Source organism: Leptonychotes weddellii, chromosome 5, assembly GCF_054177405.1.
Source record: "Leptonychotes weddellii isolate Sample4059 chromosome 5, ASM5417740v2, whole genome shotgun sequence".
Taxonomy (NCBI): domain Eukaryota; kingdom Metazoa; phylum Chordata; class Mammalia; order Carnivora; family Phocidae; genus Leptonychotes; species Leptonychotes weddellii.
The window spans coordinates 36,114,292-36,137,937 of record NC_138373.1 but is presented as its reverse complement, the minus strand read 5'-3'; the positions used below and the strand labels follow the sequence as shown (position 1 = coordinate 36,137,937).

General features: G+C 41.7%; 1 protein-coding gene across 14 annotated transcripts in view; it reads right to left on the bottom strand.

The window, feature by feature from the left end:
* Positions 1-23,646, bottom strand: part of ZMYND11 (zinc finger MYND-type containing 11) — a 130,634-nt gene that overhangs the window by 22,118 nt on the left and 84,870 nt on the right. For 8 of the 14 annotated variants that reach the window (XM_081820481.1, XM_081820487.1, XM_081820486.1 and 5 more), the window contains exons 3-6: positions 23,373-23,532; positions 16,448-16,492; positions 13,732-13,893; positions 1,292-1,369 (exon numbers count right to left, since the gene is read on the bottom strand). In XM_081820481.1, coding sequence (XP_081676607.1) covers positions 1,292-1,369; positions 13,732-13,893; positions 16,448-16,492; positions 23,373-23,532 — 445 coding nt within the window. Of the gene's footprint in view, positions 1-1,291; positions 1,370-13,731; positions 13,894-14,348; positions 14,443-16,447; positions 16,493-23,372; positions 23,533-23,646 lie in introns of those variants that run through there. The other 6 variants (XM_081820488.1, XM_081820485.1, XM_081820484.1 and 3 more) reach the window with 3 other exon arrangements.

Sequence of the window (23,646 nt, the reverse complement as noted above, 5' to 3'; positions counted from 1 at the left end):
AAAGAGGCAACCCACAGAATGGGAGAAGATATTTCCAAATGACGTATCTGATAAAGAATTAGTATCCAAAATCTATAAAGAACTTATCAAACTCAACACTCAAAAAAACAAGTAATCCAGTTAAGAAATGGGCAGAAGACATGAACAGACATTTCTTAAAAGAAGACATCCAAATGGCTAATAGACACATGAAAAAATGCTCCACATCATTAGCCATCAGGGAAATTCAAATCAAAACCACAAGGAGATACCACCTTACACCAGTTAGAATAGCTAAAATTAACAAGACAGGGAACAACAAATGTTGGCAGGGATGCGGAGAAAGGGGAACCCTCCTACGCTGTTGGCGGGAATATAAGCTGGTGCAGCCACTCTGGAAAACAGTATGGAGGTTCCTTAAGACATTAAAAATAGAGCTACCCTATGATCCAGCGATTGCAGTACTAGATATTTACCCCAAAGATACAGATGTAGGGAAAAGAAGAGGCACATGCCCCTCAATGTTCATAGCAGCAATGTTCACAATAGCCAAACTGTGGAAGAAGCCGAGATGCCCTTCAACAGATGAATGGATAAAGAAGATGTGGTCCATATATACAATGGAATATTACTCAGCCATCAGAAAGGATGAATACCTACCATTTGCATTGACACTGATAGAATTAGAGGGTGTTTTTAGAGGGTGTTATGCTAAGTGGAATAAGCCAGTCAGAGAAAGACAAATACCATATGATTTCACCTGTACATGGGATCTAAACAACCAACCAACCAACCAAAAGAAACAGACTCTTAAATACAGAGAACTGGTGGTTGCCAGAGACGGGGAGGGTCAGGGATGGACAGGAATAGGTGCAAACCTCCACTTGTAAAATAGGTTAAGTCACAAGGACAAACAGGGCAGCATAGGGAACACAGCTAATAACACTGTCATGACACTGTGTGACTATTCTTAGTGGGGAGCATTGAGTTATGTAGACAAATGTCAAATCATGGTGTTGTACACCTGCCACTAATAGAATACTGCATGCCCACTACACTTCAATTAAAGGTTTTGAAAAATAAAAGATGAACCAAGAGAAATGTATCAGCAGAGAGAAGCAGTGACGATCTAATCTAATGCAGCTAAAGAAATGCCCGTCAAAACAAGCCTCTTATGTACAAAGGAGCTTTGGCGGCAGCATTCTGCACCCTTCATGCTGCTGTAAGTGGTTCCGTGTCCCTTACTCCCAGTCAGGAAGGGACAGGACTGGAGCACACTCTGGGAGGTCCTGAGACCCTCCGTAGGACTTACCCTCTCCTTCATGCGGGAGACGATGAACCGCAAGTATGTGCTCATCTCCTGTTTGTTTGTGTTTTTCTTCTTGATGCTCTGTTAAAAATAGAAAAGGCCAGATATAAAATGTGATTATTTACAGGTCTGTATTCATGTAAAAGACTTTTATACATAAAAGATTACAGTATGCAAAGACTATCAAAAGATGCACTATTTCCAACGTATTTGATACAAAGAAATCTTTGAAACGTGCATAGCATTTAATGTGACAATAAAATGGAAGTTGTTGTATTTGACATAATACCTTAGAGAACTATGCATTTTTTCTTGATATTCAGAACTTCAACCATTTTCAGATAAAACAAATGATGACATAATAATGACATGATGTAGAATCACTTGTTTTACCAAAAAAAAAAAAAAAAGTTGTCCAAAACCCTTTAGGGGACATTTTAAATTAGTAATATTGAAGGGTAAATTTCAACATACATTATTCTTCATTTAAAAGGTTACTGAAGTCCATGGCATCTACGAATTCTACAGTAGAGCTGCACACCTGCTTATCTGTTTTCAAGGGTTATGGAGTCTGTGCAGTTAAGAACTCCAATTTCTATCAGCCTGACCTAAAGAGCTAAGTTTTTCAATTTATGTCTCAGAAAATCTAAATTCACGTGAAGAGAAAAAGACAGGATTCTCCCTTTCACGTCTTTCCTAGACAGCGAGCAAACAAAGATGAATGTCCCATTTCCTCTGTCGAGGCTGAGGCCTCCCAGCAGACCCCTACCCTACAGAGGCAGCACCTCACACGACTGACTAGCTGTGGCCAGGACGTCCCGAGCCTTCACCCCCTTGGGCCCCCAGAGGACGGGCCTCTGCCCACTGGAGTCACTGCTCCCAAAGAGCTGTACGTGCAGGAAGTCATCCTACTATGGTCACAGACTGGAGGAAGGAGCAAACATTTCTCAGGTAACTAAGAATTCTTCAGGTGGTGTGAGTGAACTGATCACCCCCCCACACACACGACGTTATCTGAATGGAAAATGGACAAACACGTTCTTTCCTGGAGATGTGGTCCCTTCCCAGGGTGCCTGGCTGGCTCAGTCGGAAGAGCATGCAACTCTTGATCTTGGGGTCGTGAGTTTGAGCCCCATGATGCGTGCAGAGATGACTTAAAATAAAATTTAGAAAAATAATAAAAAATAACCCTGGCCCCTTCTTTCCACTTCTCACCTGGACTCTGACACAATTACTGCTTCTGTTGTGCTCGACTAATGTATGACCTGTGCACACAGCTTTTTTTTTTTTTTTTTTTTTGAAGATTTTATTTATTTGACAGAGAGACACAGCAAGAGAGGGAACATAAGCAGGGGGAGTGGGGGAGGGAGAAGCAGGCTTCCCGCCGAGCAGGGAGCCCGATGTGGGACTCGATCCCAGGATCCTGGGATCATGACCTGAGCCGAAGGCAGACACTTAACGACTGAGCCACCCAGGCGCCGCTGTGCACACAGCTTCTAAGTGATACCAGTAACAGAGCAGTTTTCAAGCCTGTCCATACCCAGAGACACTGGTGAACTTCTGGGAAACGCAGCTGGGCTTCAACCAGCGAGCACACGAGCTGAGATTTCTGAGGGAAGGTCCCTGTGCTCTGTATCTCTTTGTTCACTCACGCATCCGCTCGTTCCTCAGTTGGCTGGGACACGTGGCCAAGACCGAGCACCCTGGTGCAGGTGTGGAGCTTACCACGTGAGGACCTTTCCTGGACTCCAGGTTTAGAGTCTTTGGCAGGGGTGGGGGGCGGGGGGGGCACAACTCTGGTGTAGCTTGTGGACCCTCATTTTTCACAAGACCCACAGCCACACGTGGGAACTACAGCGGCTCCCTCCCGAAACCCAGCACCACTGAGAAGGACACTTGTGCATCTGCATGCACACGGGGAGTGTGCACGGGACTCTCGGGGTCAGCTATTCCTGATTTGGGGCAAACGTTCTTGCAACATGGACATCCTGCCATGCACTGCTCTCTACATAAATGAGCACCTTGACGGACTGTTGGAATCAGGGAAGAGAAGGGGTTAAAGGCCAAGAAGGCTGCAGTTTTTTTCACCCCCTGGGAAACATATTCTCCTAAAAAGAGAGAATAAAAACAAAAGCTTCCAGCTCCATGCTCTATCACGTTAACTCCAAAATATTTTGGATGTGCTACTAAAACTGCTGATCCCAAATATCAGTCTGATCATTAAATCACAAATCTGTGTAAATTCAAATAAAACATCAACCTCTATCAGGTTACAAGTCTTGTAAAACCATCCACGGGGTTAGGGTTGTTTTAACAGGTGACATACAATTTACGGGAACTAGACAACCAACACTTCACGTAACAAAGCATAATTTCAGTGCTCACTACGTATTATTCCAGACCTTCCCTCAAGGAAGCAGAGCGGGAATACTCTCGCCTCTGGGTCTCCCTTTAAATACCTGCAGCTCAACCCAGGGCGCCCTTAAAGAGAGGGGTGTGGAGTGGGGACTCCGGGACAACTGCCCTCTCCCAGCGACTGGGGATTCCACATTTGTGCAGGAAGATGGTTTTCCCTCTCTGTGCTCTCAACATCAGCCTATGAAGTACTTCACTCTTTGTCAGAATCTAACCCCTTTTGTTTGTTTGTTTAGAGACTTAGAAAATAAATCGATTCAAAATCTGGTGACAAACATGGGTCCTCCTGCAGGTGTCTGGACAGCACAGGGTTCTGTGCCTGGACCTTGGCTGCCCTAGGCACTCCCAGGGGGTGGCAGGTGCCTGCTTCCCACACCTGCAGGCCGTGGGCCCCGCTGGGGGAGCTCACACCAACAAGAGACCCTGAACACATGTGGCCTCTCCCTACAGTTCCTCAAGACCAAACGTTTGCCATAAGATGCTCCCACACTTGCTAACCTTATGCGCTTGCTTTCTGACACTTTCCTGTTACAATTTAGAGAGTTAGTATTTCACTGAAGAAATGAATGAAGCATTGCAGCCTCTGGTCAGGGTGGCACCGTGAGACTCGGGATTTCCTAGGTGACATCCACACACTGTTTCAATTGTGCCTGTCAGCCAAACCAAGACACTGAAAGTGGCTTGAGAAAAAGCCACTTGAACAGAAATTAAATGCTATTCTGTTTACAACATAAAGAAGCAGATTGCTCCTAACAGCAAGGTCAGAAAAACAAAAATAAAGCTTTTAAGTATCTGCAGGCTATTTCAGACCCAATTCTTTCTCAGGCTTTGAAGACCTGTATGCATTGTCTACTTGCAGGACGCAAGACCTCTCAGGAAAGGCCTCTCTGCGACCGTGTGCAGCTCAGATACAGCCCAGTGAGTTCTGGTAACTGTTCCCATCACCCGGCAGCATAGGGATAATTTTGGTCAATGTCTACAAATAATTGGGAGAGCCTCTGCATCACATGGCCAAAGTTGTTGTAACCATTTTCAAAGGACAATAATCACACGGCTGAAGGTGTGTTACAAATGTGAGACTAAAGTAAGATGCTGTCAAACACACGACAGATGCCCAAGGGGCTGCTTTCCTTATGGGGAAAAATAATAGAAAATCTTACACATCTTCTTGATTAAGGGATTCTTCCCACCGTCACCAACAACTGCTGGGTCTGAACAAACTGAATGAGGCTAGGTGGATGACACAGAGAAAATATGAATCAGGTAATTCAGCCGCACTCAGGACCTTACTGTGGTTTTGGCTGAAAGAAGGTATGAGTAACCTTTGATGCCCAGCTGATTACTGACAGGGATGCCCAAGCACCATGACAGGAATAAACACTCAGGACTGAATGGCCTGGAATTTTCAATGTTCCTTAGAGACCCAGCTTTTTCAGCTGCAGAAATGTATTTTAGCAAAAAATGAGCTTGTGGAAACAGCATTCCAGCATACCTAGTACCCAATGAAACAAGTGTGCGATCAGAGGTCCAGGAGTCTTCTCCATAGATCCCAGATCTGTGCTGCTAGAGTTGACCAAATCCATGTCCCCCAGTCTGTGATTACACAAAAGGGCGTCAGACTCTCCTGGGGATCCCCAATATCCAGGGAATTCTTCCTGCCACAGGGATAGAGCGGCAGTCGACAAACCTCGGTGAAGGGCCAGATGCTAAATATTTTAGGCTCTGAGGACACAAGGAAGATGCCTGCACCACTCAACTCTCCTACTGAACTGAAAAGCAGTCACAGGTTAGCACGTACAGCGCACAAGCATGGCTGTGTTCTTGCAACATTTTGGGATGCTGAAATCTGAACTTCTTACGATTTTCACATGTCACAAAATACTATTCCTCTCCTTGATTTTTCTTCAACCATTTGAAAACGCAAAACCCATTCTAAACTCGTGAACAGGATGCAAGCTGACGGGCCTGACTTGGCCCATGGGCCAGAGTTTGCCAACCCCTGGAACAGACTCTGTGTTCTGTGAAAACAGGGACCCCAAGGGTCCAGCTCAGCCCGCTCTTCGCCAGGGCCTTGTCCAGTATGTGGCAACACAGTAAGTGCTCAATAAATACTAGCGGAAGAACTGCTAGCAGTCATCACTGACTTCGCTGCCGACTAGAGAAAATATTCCATACAGCTGAACTCAACCACAGGAAATCCTTCCAAGTGTGAAACAGTTGTTCAGAAGCCAGCTGGTTAGCATACTCTGGCCACTCTCTGCTGCTTTGTTCAATTGTGGCGTGTAAACCGCTTCAGTCCCAGCTGACACCTAAATAGCACCTTGGCCTCCAAGCATCAAGGCTCCTGTCAATGTTTGTGAGCCCACAGACGTCTAAGTCACCGGCTGGAAAGTCACCGGCTGGAAAGTCCTGGGCCCCAAGGCTGTGTTCTCAACAACACCCAGGCGACTGTGGTGCAAGGGGCCTCGAGTGTTGCTGCAGGAAGAACCACATCTGCCTATAAATTACCTACGGTACTTGAGGAATCAGGAAGCTCCAAGCTCCCCTCAATAACTATCTGTAATCACACAACAGAAAAGACTCATGATGAATGTTATCTGCACACAAACTGCCCGTGCTGTCATGGCAACCAGCAGCTCTACAGTATCCTGCGTAGCCACGGGTAATGATGGAGTATTAAGAGTCACTATTTATAGGAAACCCCGGTATGAGACTTGCACAGCAGAGCTGGCCTGGGGCAAGGGGCTTGAAGTCCAGCCACTTCTCCTTCTGCACCACGGAAGCCCCGGAGCCCCTTAATGACAATCACTTACTAGGATAATTTTCTAAAAATATACCTGTATTCAGTCTTTTTCACCCCCCTTCCCGGTACCAACACCCTGACGTTACCTCTCCTCTGCACGACTGAAGGGCAGAGCACCACATCTACCGACAGTGTGACTGGGCGAAAACGCAGCTTACCCACGTATGCTTGTGCAACGCACCGCATTTAACCACGTGGGTCCCCCGTGGCTCCATCCTAAATCCCACAGCCATGTGCACTTGGCTTTCTGGTAACAGCTTTTTTTTTTTTTTTTAAATACTTAAGTTAAAGGAATTTCAATTTAAGTTTTAAAAAACCTCCCTTAAGCGGTCACGGTTATGACTTCTTAGTCACAGGTAAATGTTGGAGTTCGGAGGGCAATTCAGGAGGGTTCTTGGAAGCATGTTGACAAACACAACTTGATCACAAGCTACTCCCCAGCTGGGAAGTGGGTCCAAAATCACCAGTGCAGGGTTTCCAGACTTCTCATCCCGATTCACAAACAGCATGGAATGGTACTCCCGCTGTATCTGTATTAATGTTTACGAAGTCAACTCTTTCCTATCTGACTGAGGTCGACGAGTTTTGCCTAAGTTCAGATGATACGATCAGCATGTAGCACCCAGTCTATCAAAGCACAGGCTCAGATTAATTCCACACAAAGTGACTAGTACGGTCAGGAGTGGCAGTGTTTCTACATCCACTACATCCACGTACTCACAAAGACATTGCTAAAGTACCGGCTAGGGGTGCCCAGGGGGCTCAGCCGGGGAAGCGTCTGCCTTCAGCTCAGGTCGTGATCCCGGGGTCCTGGGATCGAGCCCCGCATCGGGCTCCCTGCTCAGCGGGAAGTCTGCTTCTCCCTCTGCCTCTGTCCCTCCCCCTGCTCATACTCTCTCTCTCTCTGTCAAATAAATAAATACAATTAAAAAAAAAAATAAAGTACTAACTAGAGAGAGGGGGGTGCTGTGCACATCAGGAAGTTTATCCTTCAACATCAAACGCCCTGTGGGGGCCTCTGGGCTCCTCTGTGCGTTACAAAGATTGGGGGATAGGAAAGGGATATTCAGGAAATTTCCTGGGACACAGGTCCTGTGTCGACCCGTTCCTTCCCCCTTCTATACAACACTAAAGAACGAGATCTGAAACACAGAGGCCATGGGTATCCTCGGTGGGATATGCCTCTCCATTATCTTCTGAAAATAAGTTACAAGTCTCTGTTTTCGGTCGGGGAACGAGTATCTCTTATTCTCTGCTTCATGAAGCTGTCAGCCACAGGAATACTATCTGCCTCCCTCTCCATGCCCCCCCAGACATTTGCAGAGACAATAGAAGGAAACTGTGCCCACTCTATAAGTATTTTAAGTTCATCAATACTGGAAACACATATGAGCATTTATGTATCTAGATTAAGTTGGAATCATCCTGATGTAGAAACCAGCTTAACTATTATCTCTTAATCTCTCAGAGTAAAAAGTAAAGGTTTGGTTTAATTAAAATTAACTTATTCAGCAAAAGATACATCAGGAAGAACAAATATACCACCACTCAAAACACTTCACACCCATATCCAAGCTTTCTGGCCATAATGTTTTTAAATTCATCATGGAAAGACAATGTAGAAAATGTATGGTTTTCTTTCTTGTTTGGGTCCAGGTCAGATGCTATATCCAATTTTAAAAACCCTTTGGCTTTAGTAATGTTCCCATCACATTTTCCTATAGTCAAGCCTGTGATGAATAGCTCAACAGCCTCATAAAGGACTTGGTTCAAAGATCTTTTTAAAAGTAATTTTCTATTTTTTGTTGGTATAAAAATGATATGATCCAGTTGGCTTTAAAAACTGTAAAAAAATATTTGGCTCATGTTCATTTTGTATTTTTTAATACTGATTGTCTACCATACAACAAACAAAAACAAAAAGCTTCTACTTCTCTCCATTCCAGATTTGTTAATATGGTTGAAAACCTGACTCACCTATGTTCAGGGTGAAAATATTCACAAATTTCCCACATTAACCAAGAGAAACGGACCAGAAAGCAAGGGCAGTTACAGTCTTGTAGTCGACACACCATGAGGAGTACGTGTTTTCAAAGTATTTTCATTTAGCATTTTGTTCTATTTCATTCTGAACATTAAATGAGTGACCTGCCTACTTTGGGAATTTAAAAAAAAACTGTACTCCCAACACACCAAAAAGAATGAAAAATGGATTCAGAAGTAAATTTCTATCTCCAGTTTCAAGAAATAGCTTTCATCATGGTTTTTTCTTTAGCCACCTCAGCAAGCACAAGTCCCACACTGCAAGTGACTCCAACTTGACTCCCCCAGAACTCAGCGACACCCACACGTTGGGGCCAACCTATCAAACTCCAGGTGGCGCCTCATGGCCACTGAGTCCCGGTTTAGTTTTAGTTAAAGCAGTGAAATGCCTTCATTTTCATTATCTGCCAAATAGAAATCTGGGTCGTGGGCCTCATAAGGTCTGCTCAAGGGCCCAGTGATCCCACGGGGCAGCGGAGAGAGATACCCTGCACCCCCACAGAGAGGTCTGCCTGGCAGCACACAGCAAGCTCAGCAGTAGTCCAGGGACCTTAGAACACATTACTTTGCCCACACATTACAGAGCATTCGAAAAGTTATCAAACATTATCCTGACGTTTACCAGCTGGAGCACAGCAGAAAGCACGCAGTGCATGCACACACATGGACATCTGCATGCGTGGGAAAGCACACGCCTGCACATACATGCACACAGGCATGCACTGCGTGTTTGCACACATGCAACAGACACATGCACACGTACACACATGTGCACATACAAGACAGATGCACAAAGAAACCCCTGGTCCCACATCCATGCGCACACAACACACACACATATACACACACACACACACCATGCAGGGACACAAACGCACACGTGCAGGCCTGCCTTCAATGACCAAAGCATCAAAAGATAAGGTGACTTTGTGATTTGGAAACTATGTAAAAATGAAGCAACACTGAAATGAGACATCCATTTGTATCCTATCACACTGGTGACAGAAAACTGGAAAACACTCATGTTGGTATAAACAGGTGTAATCTTCTGGAGGGCAATTTGGTGATTTTTATCATAAATTAAAATGTGCCCATCCTTTAAATTATGAATTCCACTTCAATAAATTTATCCTGTGAAAGTGATCAGACAGAATTACATAAATACCTATTGTTTATAAGCGATTGACTATACTGTGTTTTAAAGATGTATCTTCTAGGCAAATAAGATCTTAAAAGCTACCTTCACTTAAAAGTTAGGATTTTCTCATTTTTGTCCTGAAAAATTCATGGCTATTTCAGGAATATAAAATCCAAATACACTCGACTAGAACAAATTACAAACTTCATTTGCATACAGAAATAAATTATAGCGAGAAGACTGTTCATGAGAGCGTGAGTGTAGCACGGTTCTGGGCATGGGGGGACGTGGCCCCTGACAGGTAAGTTTCAGGCCGATACTGCTGGTCAGACAGGACAGTGGGGATGATGGAAATGTGCATCAGTAGGGAATAACCTAGGGCTCACCCTACTAAAGATACCTGGGACAGTGCTGAATAGATGCACGCTGGCTACATTCAGTCACGTATGTGAAGTTACACAGTCACAGGACAAAGGGAGGGCATGTGCACACATGCGTGTGCTCACGCACACAGAGAGAGGTCTGTGAGGACATCCACCTGCTGTGCCCTAGCATTTCTGGAAATGTCATTTTTTCTTTATCCTCCTCTAAATTACTTGAATTTTTTATAGATAACTATGAAAGAAGTAATTTTAAATCCCCCCCTTTTTTTAATGAATGAGAGTTCCCTGTAAGAGTGTAAAACAGTATGTTACTAGAATTTTTTCAAAGCAAAATGTTAACCTGACATTCAGAGGCTACTTTTCAAGAATAATCTACCCTGTCTGTACAGTTTAATTTTTAGAAAGACAGATATTCCAAAGAAATATCCTCAGGGTTGTGAGATCCTTGAGATTTACTATGAATGCTAATATAATTATTTTAAATACAGAAAGCTTTCTATCACTGCCTTCTTAAAATATCTGGAAATAGATATAGGAGATAAAGCTGCTTGAACAGCTAACTGCTGGCTGAGACCAATTCTCAGTGACATTTTCAATGCTTTCATTTTACACAGAAACAAAAGTCTTCTGATCGCTATAAGATACTAGAAATATTCAAGTTTAGATAGTAATGGATGGCTTCCACCTACTATTTCAACCTGCACTGAAATTTGGCTCTGGGCATCTTATCTTCAAAATTCCTCATGAGTGTGTCTAGTTAATCTGTACTCTTTCTAAACACTAATGGAAAAGGAGACTGGGGAGTGATATTCTGATCTGCAACCACGTTCTTCGTCCCAGTCTCTACACTTTCTGCTCATTAAGTGCAAGAACATTTAAATCTGCTCGGTTACTTTCATATTAGATCACAAAAATTGTTTTACTTGAAGTTTTGACACTATTTAAAAACACAAATCAACCACAAGCCTTTCCTTAAAGATACTTGAAATCCCCTTAGAATGTCAAGGTTATTATGACCCCTTCTCCCAGGAAAGGAACTGTTAGCACGTATCTTTTTCTTGAATGTAACAATTAAAACAATAGAATAGATCCTACACAGAAATAAATATTTCTTTAGATGTTTTAAAGCTCAAAATAAAACTCACCATCCCCAACCCAACATAGTTTTTTTGAGCCTCCCCAGAGTGTCTCCCAGTCTATGAAACCACTGTGGGGTCACGAGTGTTTACTAACTCAGCATCCCTGCCACAAGCTTAACCCTCTCACAACATGGGCAAGTACAAACTGACAAAGATGAAAGGAAAATCAAAGGATAGAAAGAAAGATGGGGTACACTGAGTGCCACTTTGGCTACCATGTTTCTGTGTGGTCCAGTGACTCTCTGAAATTTAACAAAAACCATCTGGTCCGTCAAAGCAGAGCAAACACACGTGGAAAATGGGACCTGACAACTTGACAGTGAATTCCTACAAAAGTAGCATTAGACATTTTCTTCAAAGGTATAATTGTTCAATTTCCACTCAGGAGTATAAAACAGCCACAATAAAGTTTAACCCATCTTCAAAATCCCAGTGTTTTTGCTCAGTCTGTACTATGAAATCTGTGGCCGTAAAGACACTGGGGCATCAGGAATTGTACTTCCTGAAGGCCAGAGTCCCTCCTATCTGATCAGCAACCCACCTCTTTTGTATTTTTACTACCTTAATGCTCTTGTTCTTAAGATCTCATTAATACCTTACTTCAAGTGTTAACTATTACCAGAAAACAGATATTTGCTTTTAAAGACGTTAAGCGTCTGCCTTTCGGCTCAGGTCATGATCCCAGGGTCCTGGGATCGAGCCCCACATCAGGCTCCCTGCTCGGCGGGAAGCCTGCTTCTCCCTCTCCCACTCCCCCTGCTTGTGTTTCCCTCTCTTGCTGTGTCTCTCTCTGTCAAATAAATAAATAAAATCTTTTAAAAAAATAAAATAAAATGCACAATCCAAATCCATAAAAATAAAGTATGAATATTAATGCAGTTTCCACACCCCCAGTTAAGCTAATTTCATGGAGACATCACAAATTCTTGCAGACACCAAAGAGGACGTCTACAGCGTGAGGCTTGATACTGATACATGCAGATTCAGGGATTTATCAATGACCTAGCATTTAGGCATTTGATAATGAATCATCATTACACACCATATTTATAATGCCACCCTAATGATCTCTTGTCTACCAAGTATGTAGTGCAGTACTGGTGAGATTAAGTATACCAAGGTAATATACTGAGTGTGTACACCAGTGCTGGTGAGATGAAGTATACTGAGGTAACACACTGAGCATGTACGTAATGCTGGTGAGGTGAAGTATACTGAGCCTGTACTGGAATGCTGGTGAGGTGACATATACTGAGGTAACACACTGAGCGCGTACAGTGGTGCTGGTGAGGTGACGTATACTGAGGTAACACACTGAGCACGTACAGTAATGCTGGTGAGGTGAGTATATTGAGGTAACACACTGAGCACGTACAGTAATGCTGGTGAGGTGAGTATATTGAGGTAACACACTGAGCACGTACAGTAATGCTGGTGAGGTGAGTATATTGAGGTAACACACTGAGCCTGAACACTAATGCTGGTGAGATGAGGTATACCGGAGTAATACACTGTGCATGTATAGGGTGCTGGTGAGATGAAGTATACTAAGAAAATACAAAGTCAAAGTTACTAAGACAGTACTAGAAGCTCATCATGCTGGCAGGAAATTCAGGACCAATACTGAAGAAGGGAAAAATTATTAAGATACAACTTTTTTACATTATAAATGAATATTTAACTCAAGTAATACAAAGTATATTCAGAAACTGAGCCCATGAGTAATCCGGGCAACTGGCATGGTTCCAAATACGGATCATAGCAATTACAAATACAAAACAATAGAGGTTGCAACAAAATAACCCCTTACTAATCACCGTCAACGCCACGTGCGGCGACGTATTATGCAGGTGTCACACATCACTTGTACGCACACACACCACGTTCTACATCCAACAAGCACAGCCAGGTATACTTTTCACTAGGGAAATAACAGGAATGAAAATAATTGTGGAAAGTCCCTATTTTTCCTACGAGACTGTTTCATTTTGCTTTAAGTAATTAGAATGCTTTATATACAACGGTCCCATCCCTCCACCCTCCAAATAAAATACAAGCAAGGAATAAACTAACCCATGATATGACAAAAAATAAAGGCGACATTACATGGATATAAAATGGGAAGTAGATACAAAATGTTTCCAACAATGTGCCTTTTGCTGGCTTGTGTTTCCTGAGTGGCGAGGGCAGATTGAACCGAACCTGGTGTGGGAGACTATTCCTTGATTTCCAAAGGCTAGCCATGACAGGAGTCACACAATCCAGAGGCAAGTGTAACATAAGGGAAGAAAGTGTATTTTTATGTGACTGGAACTTTCTACAATCCATACCCTGAATATGTCAGGTGTTCTGGGGGTATGCACTGACCAGTGCTGTGTTCATTCACCATCATTTCAGCAGATAACCCCCACCCTCCAGTCCATCATCCATTCACCTGGCACGCCCACCTGGGGTATCTTGCACAGCTATTATCAGTGAATTCCAACCCTCTGACCAGCACATGAAAGCTCATAGGTACTCACCCTGCATACTGGGCACTGCCAGTGACTACTGCTGTCTCTAAGCCTGTACTCATCAGACAAACACTTGGAATGATACACACGAAAACACAGGTCACATATCAACACCTCTCCAGGCAAATGGCATTCAAAACAATACCAGTCATGATTTTCTGTTTCCCAGTCCTACAAAAAATACAAAATAATTTCGTATGACATTTTGTCAATATCTGCAATAACTAAGAACAAAATTGAAACTAAAGTCTATCAGAAGTTAGGCATTAAAAACAATTTTAGACATTTACTGTGTTAAAACAAGAGGGAAAAAATACCTAGAAATTTGCTTCTTTAGAGTTTCTTTCCTAAACAATATTAATACTCAGAATATTTTAAGGTGATCTGATAGTAAAACCAGCCCAAATGAAGTAAGTCCAGAGCCAATCCCAGTTCTAACATTATCTTTCATTTTTTATATAATCTATGGAATAATTTCTTTAGTAAACTGAATACCCCAAACCAGTACCTACAGCTTAGTATTTCAAATAAACCAACCTCTGTTTTGTTCTGCATCTTAACAAAATATAGTAAGTACTTAGCACACTGTGGGAACAGAGAGAATAGTAGTAAATGGTGATGCTCACTATTCTTATCTTCTCATCCATGGTATTGGATGCTTTATTGAAAATAACATTAATCAGAATGTCCATGTTCTGACAGTTGTCAAATTTTCAGGGTCTGTTGAATTTGGAAAAATAAATTGAAAATGTGAAACTAAAGGTTTAATCACATTCTCCAAAGGACATTACCATAAAGAAACAAAAAAGGAAGTAGGCTTCTTTTCTTATTGGGACTATCCCCGGAAACGAACGAGCGCAAGGGCGGGTACTCTTGCACATTTTCTGTTACACTCTGTGTGTGAACAGCCAACGCCATTTAACTAGAAACAGGAAGATGTTACAAGTTGTCCTAATTTAGAACTAATTCATTAATTCATTCCTCATAAATATCACTCTTAGCTTTTATCAAAAAATACCTGTGTTAAGAGTGATGGATTAACTCTCAACCTTCCTCTGTTGATGTGGTTAATAAACGAACAAGGGTGGAGCCCACATGTAGTGCAATCCAAGCCACTTTCAATGGGGACCCTGAAATTCTAGGCTTAAGCTCCACCATCATTTTTCTTTTCATAAATCACTGCCTACAGTCTGCTTCTGGGGTTGGGCAGCTTTCTTGTTTTCTCTTAGGTCAGTAACTCCCCCAACCCACGGGCTTCAGCGTGGGACTTGTCTAGGAAGCAGTGGTTCCTTTGGCACCAAAGGTCCACACTTATCACAATCACTGCTTGACTTCACAAGGGGCCTACCACCCAACTCCTTCAAAAGAGAAGTTTCCCAAGTTCATGTCTTCCTACCCATATTCAGAGTCATGGCTAGAGTACATTACCAAATTCTGCAAAAATGTAAATTTTTGGTTTGCTTTTTATTTAAAAAGTGGCCTTTATCAACCAAAGTAATAAAAAAGCATGACCATTTCTGGTTATTTGCTGCAGATTTGCTGCAAACTTATTTTGGTAGAGGGATTTCAGTCAGACTACTTAAAAAAATCATAAGATATTGCTCTGACATTTGACCCTAATTTGCACATGGTAGAAGAAACGTAGCTCACCAAGCTGGACACAACACGTGCATGTGGGCCCTGGCCGTGACAACGGTCGTTGGGGGTGCCCGTCTCACAGGGCTCAGGTGGGAAGCTGCACGTAAGCTATTACAAGTTTTGTCTCATAAATTGTCGATAAATTAGGTTTCAGCAAGGACAACACACTTTGGTCTATTTTCAATTAACAGAAGAACTCTTTCCCAGTTTGAAACAAAGTCTTTCAGAATATTTTCTTCATAACTGTTCAGAAACATCTTAAAGGATTTCGATGGCTTTTATTTGACTTTTTATGAACAAAAGAAACCATCCTTCATCATTTGCATTTTTTTATATTAATTCATCTTCCTGTAATTCTCAAAATGGGAACTGGATCACCAAGACAAGGCACACAGCTCAGGTCTCCCTAGTGCTTCCTGCCTTCTGACCCATCCCACCATGACACAAAGAGGAAAGTGGATCTCTCTTCACCAAAGTGTGTAATCCTAGACCTAGTTTTTCACAACTGTAGGAATGAATGTATAACTCAAATCAAGTAAAAGTAGAGAAACATGTGGATACCTGTTAATGTAACAGCATGTATGTGCTGTTCATTCTTTTAAGGATAGCAGTAGCTACTCAGAACATGTAACATGCAAAAGTCAAGTTCAAAAGTTATTAGATTTTGAATCCAGGAAATGTTGTTATGGGTATAAATGATATAAGCATGTTTGTTATAGGCAGAGTTGCCTACAGTTTGTCTTTAAGTAAACACAATCCGTTGATATAGTACTTCTGAAATACTCAATGTGTGCCAAAAGGTAAGTGTGCATTTTCACTGGATTTCACCAGATGTCAGCAAACTACTCTAGACAGAGCCTGACTGACAGCATATTATGTGAAATGACACTCCAATACTTCCAGAAAGTTTTAAAAATGCAAACCTACTAGCATAAAATCCAAGACTAGAAGCAATGTAAAGACAGTATGATCTTAATGAATAACTCTAGCAAGAATAAACTAAGATAGCCTAAAAAAAAAGATGGAAATGTAATACAAAAAAAGGCAGAATTAAAAAGTAAAATAACATAGTGCAAAATCAGTTCACCTTGTTTGGGGTTGCTGTCCTGGAGAAAGGCTGCATACTGTAGGCCTTTCAAAATAAAAACAAAATAATCTTGGTCTCTCTACTACAACGTTGCTCATTATCAGGCAATACACAGAGCTAAAGGGATTTGGTACACAGTCAACTATTATTTGCTATACAACTTACATTATTTTGTAGATGATACCAATTGATAATCTATGAATGTGCTAATCATCAATGAAAAGACAGTAGCATGCAAACTCAAGACTCATTACTAGTTTAAGAGATAACTTTGACACTAACACAAAAGCTACAAATCGACAAAGAGAAAATTCAGAGAGAATTCATGTGCCATGAAACCTATAGTATGTTTGGGAAACATTTCACTGACAAATTTGGTGCCATTATAAATTTGCACAAGACCATGAATGTATGTCCTTTTGATGTGAAAGTGGCTCAAGGCTGGATTTTTTTTAAAACTTGGGAGTGATGAATGCGAACAAGGTAAACTCACTACTTGACCATGGTGTGAGGTTCACACAGGCTGTCTTCAGAACCTGGGAGAACGGAGTCCACCATCTAGAAGCAGCCTGCTGACCTACTCCGTCACCACGTACAGCATTTGCTTAAGACCCTAGAGCCACACTGGCTCAAATCCTGCCTCCAGCCTTGGGGGGCTCTGTGATCTGGGGCAGGATACTTAGCTTCTCTATGTATCATTTTCTATCTGTAAAATGAACAAAACAGTAGTGCCTCAATCAGAGGGTTTTTGTAAGGATGAAATGAGTTATGCTCAGAAAGTGCTAGCTGGTTACCGAGAGGATCTGCTGACGTACAAATGACTTGAGGACAAATCACGTAACGACGTGGTGTTTGTAATAATACACGTGCGAGTTTCTTTTTCAGGACTTTAAGTTCCTGATGACAGCTGACACAGCATTTCTATAAGCCAGACAGAGCAAGACACACTGCTGACTGAGGGCTCGCTGGGAGAGCTGTGTCTGTAACTAGGCTTCCCAACCTGTAATCCACCCTCATCACATTCCAAAGAGATTCTAACCTTTAAAGTCATTCCTTACTTACATGTAACGAGCAGATAAATCTTACTTTATCAAATATGTGTTTGATGTGGTATTTAACATGGATACAATGCAAAATCAGTTAGTCATTGAGAGCTAAGAATTTGATGATTAAATATCTCCAGTCATTTTAAATATTATTTTTTAAAAAAATAAAACTATTATAACACTGCTTAGTGAACTAGAATTTAGACAGAAGGAGGGAAAAAAAGGAACCACACACACACACACACACACACACACACACACACACACAACCAGTCAAACAAAGCTGAATGGAATATAACAGGATAGCATGATCCAAAATGCTCTACTGAAGAGAATGGAAATTCTTTACCAAATCAAGAATAATTTCTAAGTACATTACAGTTTGAATACACATAGAACCATAGTACAATTGGCTTCTAGTTAATTAATAATCACAGACAATACTTCACTTTGTAAATAAGTGACTTTGTATATCTTTGCATCTGAGACAGGTAATGGATCTTTGGAAGAAATGTGTAGTTCTGCACATAATTAGCATAAATGTAATAAAATATATTTCACTTAAAAAAATCAATGGTATCCAAGGAGCTTGAAATTTTGCACTTAGGGTACTTACAACATATGATTGGTTAATTTATGACAACTAAACCACAAAAATGCAAAGATCTAAATTTAAACATTTCTCAGTTCAATACTTGTATTTACAAAGTGGGCCGAGACAGTCAAGCTGCTTGAATTCAGCAGCTTCTCTTCGCATTTTTTCCAGAGCAAATTAAGAGAACACTTCTTGCTGTGGCTGTATGATGGTGTGACTTCTGAAGGAAAAGACACAGATGCAATCCTCTCTCATCTAAAAGATGTGAACGTAACAAGTTTCTAGAGGTATATAAATCACAGATGCTTTTAGACTGGCCATTTTGAATGTGGAGAAACAGAGTGATGGGGAAGTGTCTAATCTTGCCCCTCTGCAAATTAAGGCCAAATCCATGTATCCCCAGGAGAACATGTGATCCCTTCAAAGAAACCACAAAATGTGTATTTTCATTAATTATGCTTCTTTAATAAGTGTTAAAACCTTAAATACATGGGAAAAAGCAAAATATAAAGAATTCTATCTTTTCACCTAGGCCTACTTGGAAAGCAGCATGAGGTCCTGCTTCTCGGCAGGAGAATGTGCTTGGACTGACGCAAGGCACGGTAGCTGGGACCTGAGCTCCTGCATGCAGGTGTGTCTGAGTCACCAGCAGGAAGCTGACCGAGGGCTCTAAGTGACAGTGCAAGGGGTCCCAGGGCAGCTGCTCTACAAACATACTGATTCTGAAATAGCAGTAATCGGGAAAGAAGAAATGAGACCCGAGCCCAGATCTGGGAGGTGAGTAAAAATTGTACTTTCACAGCACATGTCACTGATGTGAACTTTTAAGTCAACCCTGACACTGGTAACCAAATCACTTAGTGTCAGATCAAACGTACCTGTCAAATAATAAGGCTGAGCCACAACTCTGCACCAGAAACCATGAAGAAAGTCAGAAGTCATTAAAATAGATGGTATTACAACTGTCTCAGCATCGAAACACATATTTGATGTTTTATCCGCACATGATCCCTAGCTCAAGGCTACCTGCCCTACTAGATTGCACTGAATTCTTTTATAAGACCTTCCTATCTCTAGTGAGCACCTTCTGAGTTAGAAGTTAAAGGCATGAGAAATTAACGTCTTTACTACAAAGGGAGCTACTAAATGCCAAATTCAGCTCAGCCAATGGTAACATTCTGCCCAAGAAATAGGTTTCTCAAGATGTGAGAATCACACATGGATGAAGTAGCCCTCCATGCATATTTCTCCAGCACAAGCAGATGATGAAGCCATCTAGGAGAACATGCAAGATTGCTTTAAAAATCAAAAGAAAAAAGCCTTGATCTAACCAAACGTTGAATGGTCAGACAGCACAAGGTTTCACTGTGCCCTGGGTCTCTTGGCCTTGACTCAGATAATTTTGAAAGCTCTGAGAACTACTTCTAGAAGAATTACTTGGATCCTATGAGTATTCATGACATACAAATCTGGAAGAAAACTGTAGAAAATTTACAAGCGTGTCTCCCAGGTTCAGCAAGACTGTCATTTTAAAATTGGTTGGTACACAGATACTTTTGCTGCTTTGTTGACTAATATTTAAGCAAACCATTTAAAATTGAGAGTGGCCTCATTTTTAATAATTACGTTTTTCCTTCTGCTTTCTCAAATGGACATACTTAAAGTATCACCAGGAAGATGCTTATCTACCGCCTAACTTTGTCACAGTTTCTCCCAGTGAATCACCACTTGGACAGGGCCTAGCGGTGGTTGGGATCAGAACCTCAATGTCCAGAAATCATTCCAGTCTGGCAGAAGGAACCTCAGTACAACAGAGGCCAGTCTTTGACTTATACAGGCTTCCTCTTCACAGATTATTTATAATTATATCCTGACATATTGTTAGCGTTAGGCATTTATTACATGATTGCTAGGTTTAATAAAAATAGTGTTTAAGATATGCATATCTTTTAATTGTATCAGTTTTTAAAAATCAGCATCGGGAGAAAAGGCAGCCAAGGTGGAATACAAATGTGACCCCAACAGGCTCTCCGCTCAGTGACAGTGGAGCGGCGTGAGGACCACCTTCTCCTTCCCACCACAATGGCAGTAAAGACAAGTCCAACCTCCATGCTAACACAGAGTATCTCAGGAACATACCGTGGGGACTTACCAAGGGAAATCAGCTCTTGCCCACCTCTGAGCTACAGCTACTATTTTTAGAGAATATAGAAGGAAAAGAAGAGCTTTACTACCCATTTTTCGAATGACAAAACTTCCTGAGTAAAGAATATTTTAACTTCAGGGCACCTGGGGGGCTCAGTCAGTTAAGTGTCTGCATTCAGCTCAGGTCATGATCTCAGGGTCCTGGGATCAAGTCCCGCATCGGGCTCCCTGCTCTGCGGGGAGCTTGCCTCTCCCTCTCCCTCTGCTGCTGCCGCTGCTTGTGCTCTCTCTTGCTCACTCTCTCTCTCTCAAGTAAATAAAATCTTTTTAAAAAAAGAATATTTTAACTTCAAATTAAAGGTTTATAAAAAGGAATAAGCACAAAATTGTATGCCTTTCCTTCCCAAGACCGTGTATGTCTGCTCGACTTCTTCTCTTGACAGTGAGTCAGAAAGTCAACAGACAACAAGATGAGTAACTTACATCTTTCAATTTAAGAACTCAGTGCTCAGAGAATTATATGTACCAGGTATGTAAAGTATGAAGGAGGGCCCCAGCCTCAACTGCCAGCACGTGGGGCTGGCCCACAGAACACCTCTGTGCGAGTTAGAACAGGGGCCCTCCCCTGACACTGGCTTCACTAGGGGAGACACATGGTGCCCGACGCGCAAGCGCTGCTGGCTATGGGGGATGAGTGCACGTCCGGGGTTGTGCGGGTCAGAACGGCCCCTACACAGCGGCCTGCATGCACAGACCACACGTCAGCTGTGTCCTTCTAGGGGACTCGGTGCGTGACCACGACAGCATGACAGCACTGGGAGCATGGGTTAATCCGGTCATGGGTTTGCGAGACACACACAATCTCATCACTCCATAGTTGCCCCTCAAACAAATCCAGTGTCTCGGGGAAACCTCTTTACACATCTCCTTGTGTTTGAAGATACAGGCTTAAAAGTAAAAAGACCCTGATGACAATTTTTGCTTGTGTGGTTAGTAAGAAACGTGTTTTTGCTACACTATATATAGACATTTCTGAAGCATATTTATTTGCTGGCCAAAACTCGCTTTGAGTACATGGTTATATGCTTTATATAGATAATCTCACTTAATCCTTAAAACAATCAAGTGAAATACATATTAATATGCTCATATTACAGGTGAGGAATGAGGATCAGAGGTTAAGAAATTTCCTCAAGGTCACACAACAAAATAAACACGTGGGGTGGGATGGGGAACCCTCTCTGTTAACATGTAAGACCTAACCTCTTTCTGCTACACTACACTGCTTCTGCATTTCTCATACTTGCTTATTTTATAAACTAGGCACAATTTTCGTACACCCGGTTGCACTTGTAACATGCATACTTAGTGTAAGAAATGTTTGTAAGAACCAACCAGAATTAATAGAACCTGTACACTGGTTGTTTGATTTACATCTAAAATTTCATCTTGAAAAAAGAAAAAAGGGATGATGCTATAAATACGTGCAGTAAGGACACGTCCACGTACAATACAGAACACAGAGTCTAACGTAGCGGTGAAGGCGGGACAGCTCATTAGCTGCTCGTGGGAGTCAAACACCCACCTGAAGAGGAAGAAAAGCTTATGGGGAGGCACAACCCTAAAAAGTAAGAAGTAAAATCTCTTGCATGAAAAATGTACACGTGGTGTACAAACCAAAATCCTGTGGATTAAGCTGCACTTACTATTGGTTGATTATATGTAGACCTCAGAAATTTCCATACTAAGTCTGTAAATTTCCAAGTGTTTGGGATTAGACATTTTCTATTACCTGAATTATTTTCAGTATATAATAAGCTATCAATTATCAAACGTCTGGTGGAGACAGATTTAGATCACCTCACATTAAAATTATTGGGACTTGGCACCCAAAGTTTCTTTACTGGCAACAAAGCTCTATTTTTCTGAGAGGAAGTGAACAGAGAAATTATTATGATAGAAACATTCTCGCTTAAGTTTTCAAGAGAAAAGTTCAAGTGCACAGATCAAATGATACCAGTGAAATTAAACATTCTTTCCTCCACGTTTTCTATTTGTGGAAAGTGTGAATTTTCTTTCCTAAAACTTTGAAGGCACAGATTAAACTTAGAAACACAGTGTTACAACTGAACAACTTCTCTAACATTTAGACCAGCTGCCCCCAGAAAACATGCAGTCAGTCTGCTGCTCTGGGACCGGACAGCAAGCCTGTATGCGGTCACATCCGCCGTAGAGCCAGAAAGGGAAATACAATTCATAATTCTTGGGAAAAGTTCCCACAAAGAACCAATTTTAAAATTTTGTGTCATTTTTATGACGTTGGAGAATTCATGATAAACACTCTCAAAACACCTACTTACTAAATCGATTCCTTTTAGAAACTAAAAAAAAAAAATAGTATCTATTATATTTGAAACCTATCATCTTTAAATGATGTTCCTTAGCAAATATTAAGACTTTTCTAATCAAGGTATTAGAAATAGCAAAGGCCAATAAAGGTGGGAATATAAAAATATTACACACGAAACCAATGTTTACACATAAGAAACAAATGCCCAAGGTTCCAAGTAAAAGATTAAAATGTCCTCACTTAGAAGGGGAGTCAAAGTAAGAACTAGGCAAAATATAAAGAAAACAAGCTTTGTCTTTCCTGATTTCTGCTGGAGCGCCACCAAACCGGTAATGGTCACGGTCAGTGAGGATACCATCCAAGGAACCGTAGTTCCTGCAGAAGCCCTACTGACAGGTGGCCCTGGGCGCAGACGACATTAGCCCAGGATGAGAGTCTCCCGTTCACTCTGTCTAGATAGCATCGACATTATCCTACATGAAACAGTCTGCACTAACATTTACTGAAGAAAACAGGAAGACCATTAGTTACATGTACAGTAAAGAGGACTTTTAGTTTTCAGATTCAAGGGAACCTAGACAGAGAAAGGAGCCTCTTTGTAGAAGTGAGTTTCCTCCTAAAGAAGGAGGAAATTACCCATCCTGCCAACGTAGGCCCCCCATGTTAATAAGAAATACTGAAGTGAAATACTAGTAAACTTCTAAAAATGAATTACTATGGGTTGTAGTTAAATAATGTTCAAAGACTTAAAGTCAGCATCTCCAAATTTATCAAATAAAATATACTTACAATCTCATCTCCTGGCAACCAGTATCCTTCCTGCTCAATACCAGCTTTTGAGCCTTTGCAGCCCACTGTTAGGGTTTCGACAATGAGACCATCTTTCACAGCCAGGCTCAGCTGACGCGTGGTCTCTTTTGGATGCATACCGTGGACTCGAGACATGTACCTGAGTACAGAGGAAAAACAAATTAAAAACCCCTTAGGACTCGACAATAAATAAATCCACAAGGGTGATTTATTTTTCCTTTGTTACTACTCGTACTTACGAGGGCCCTACCGA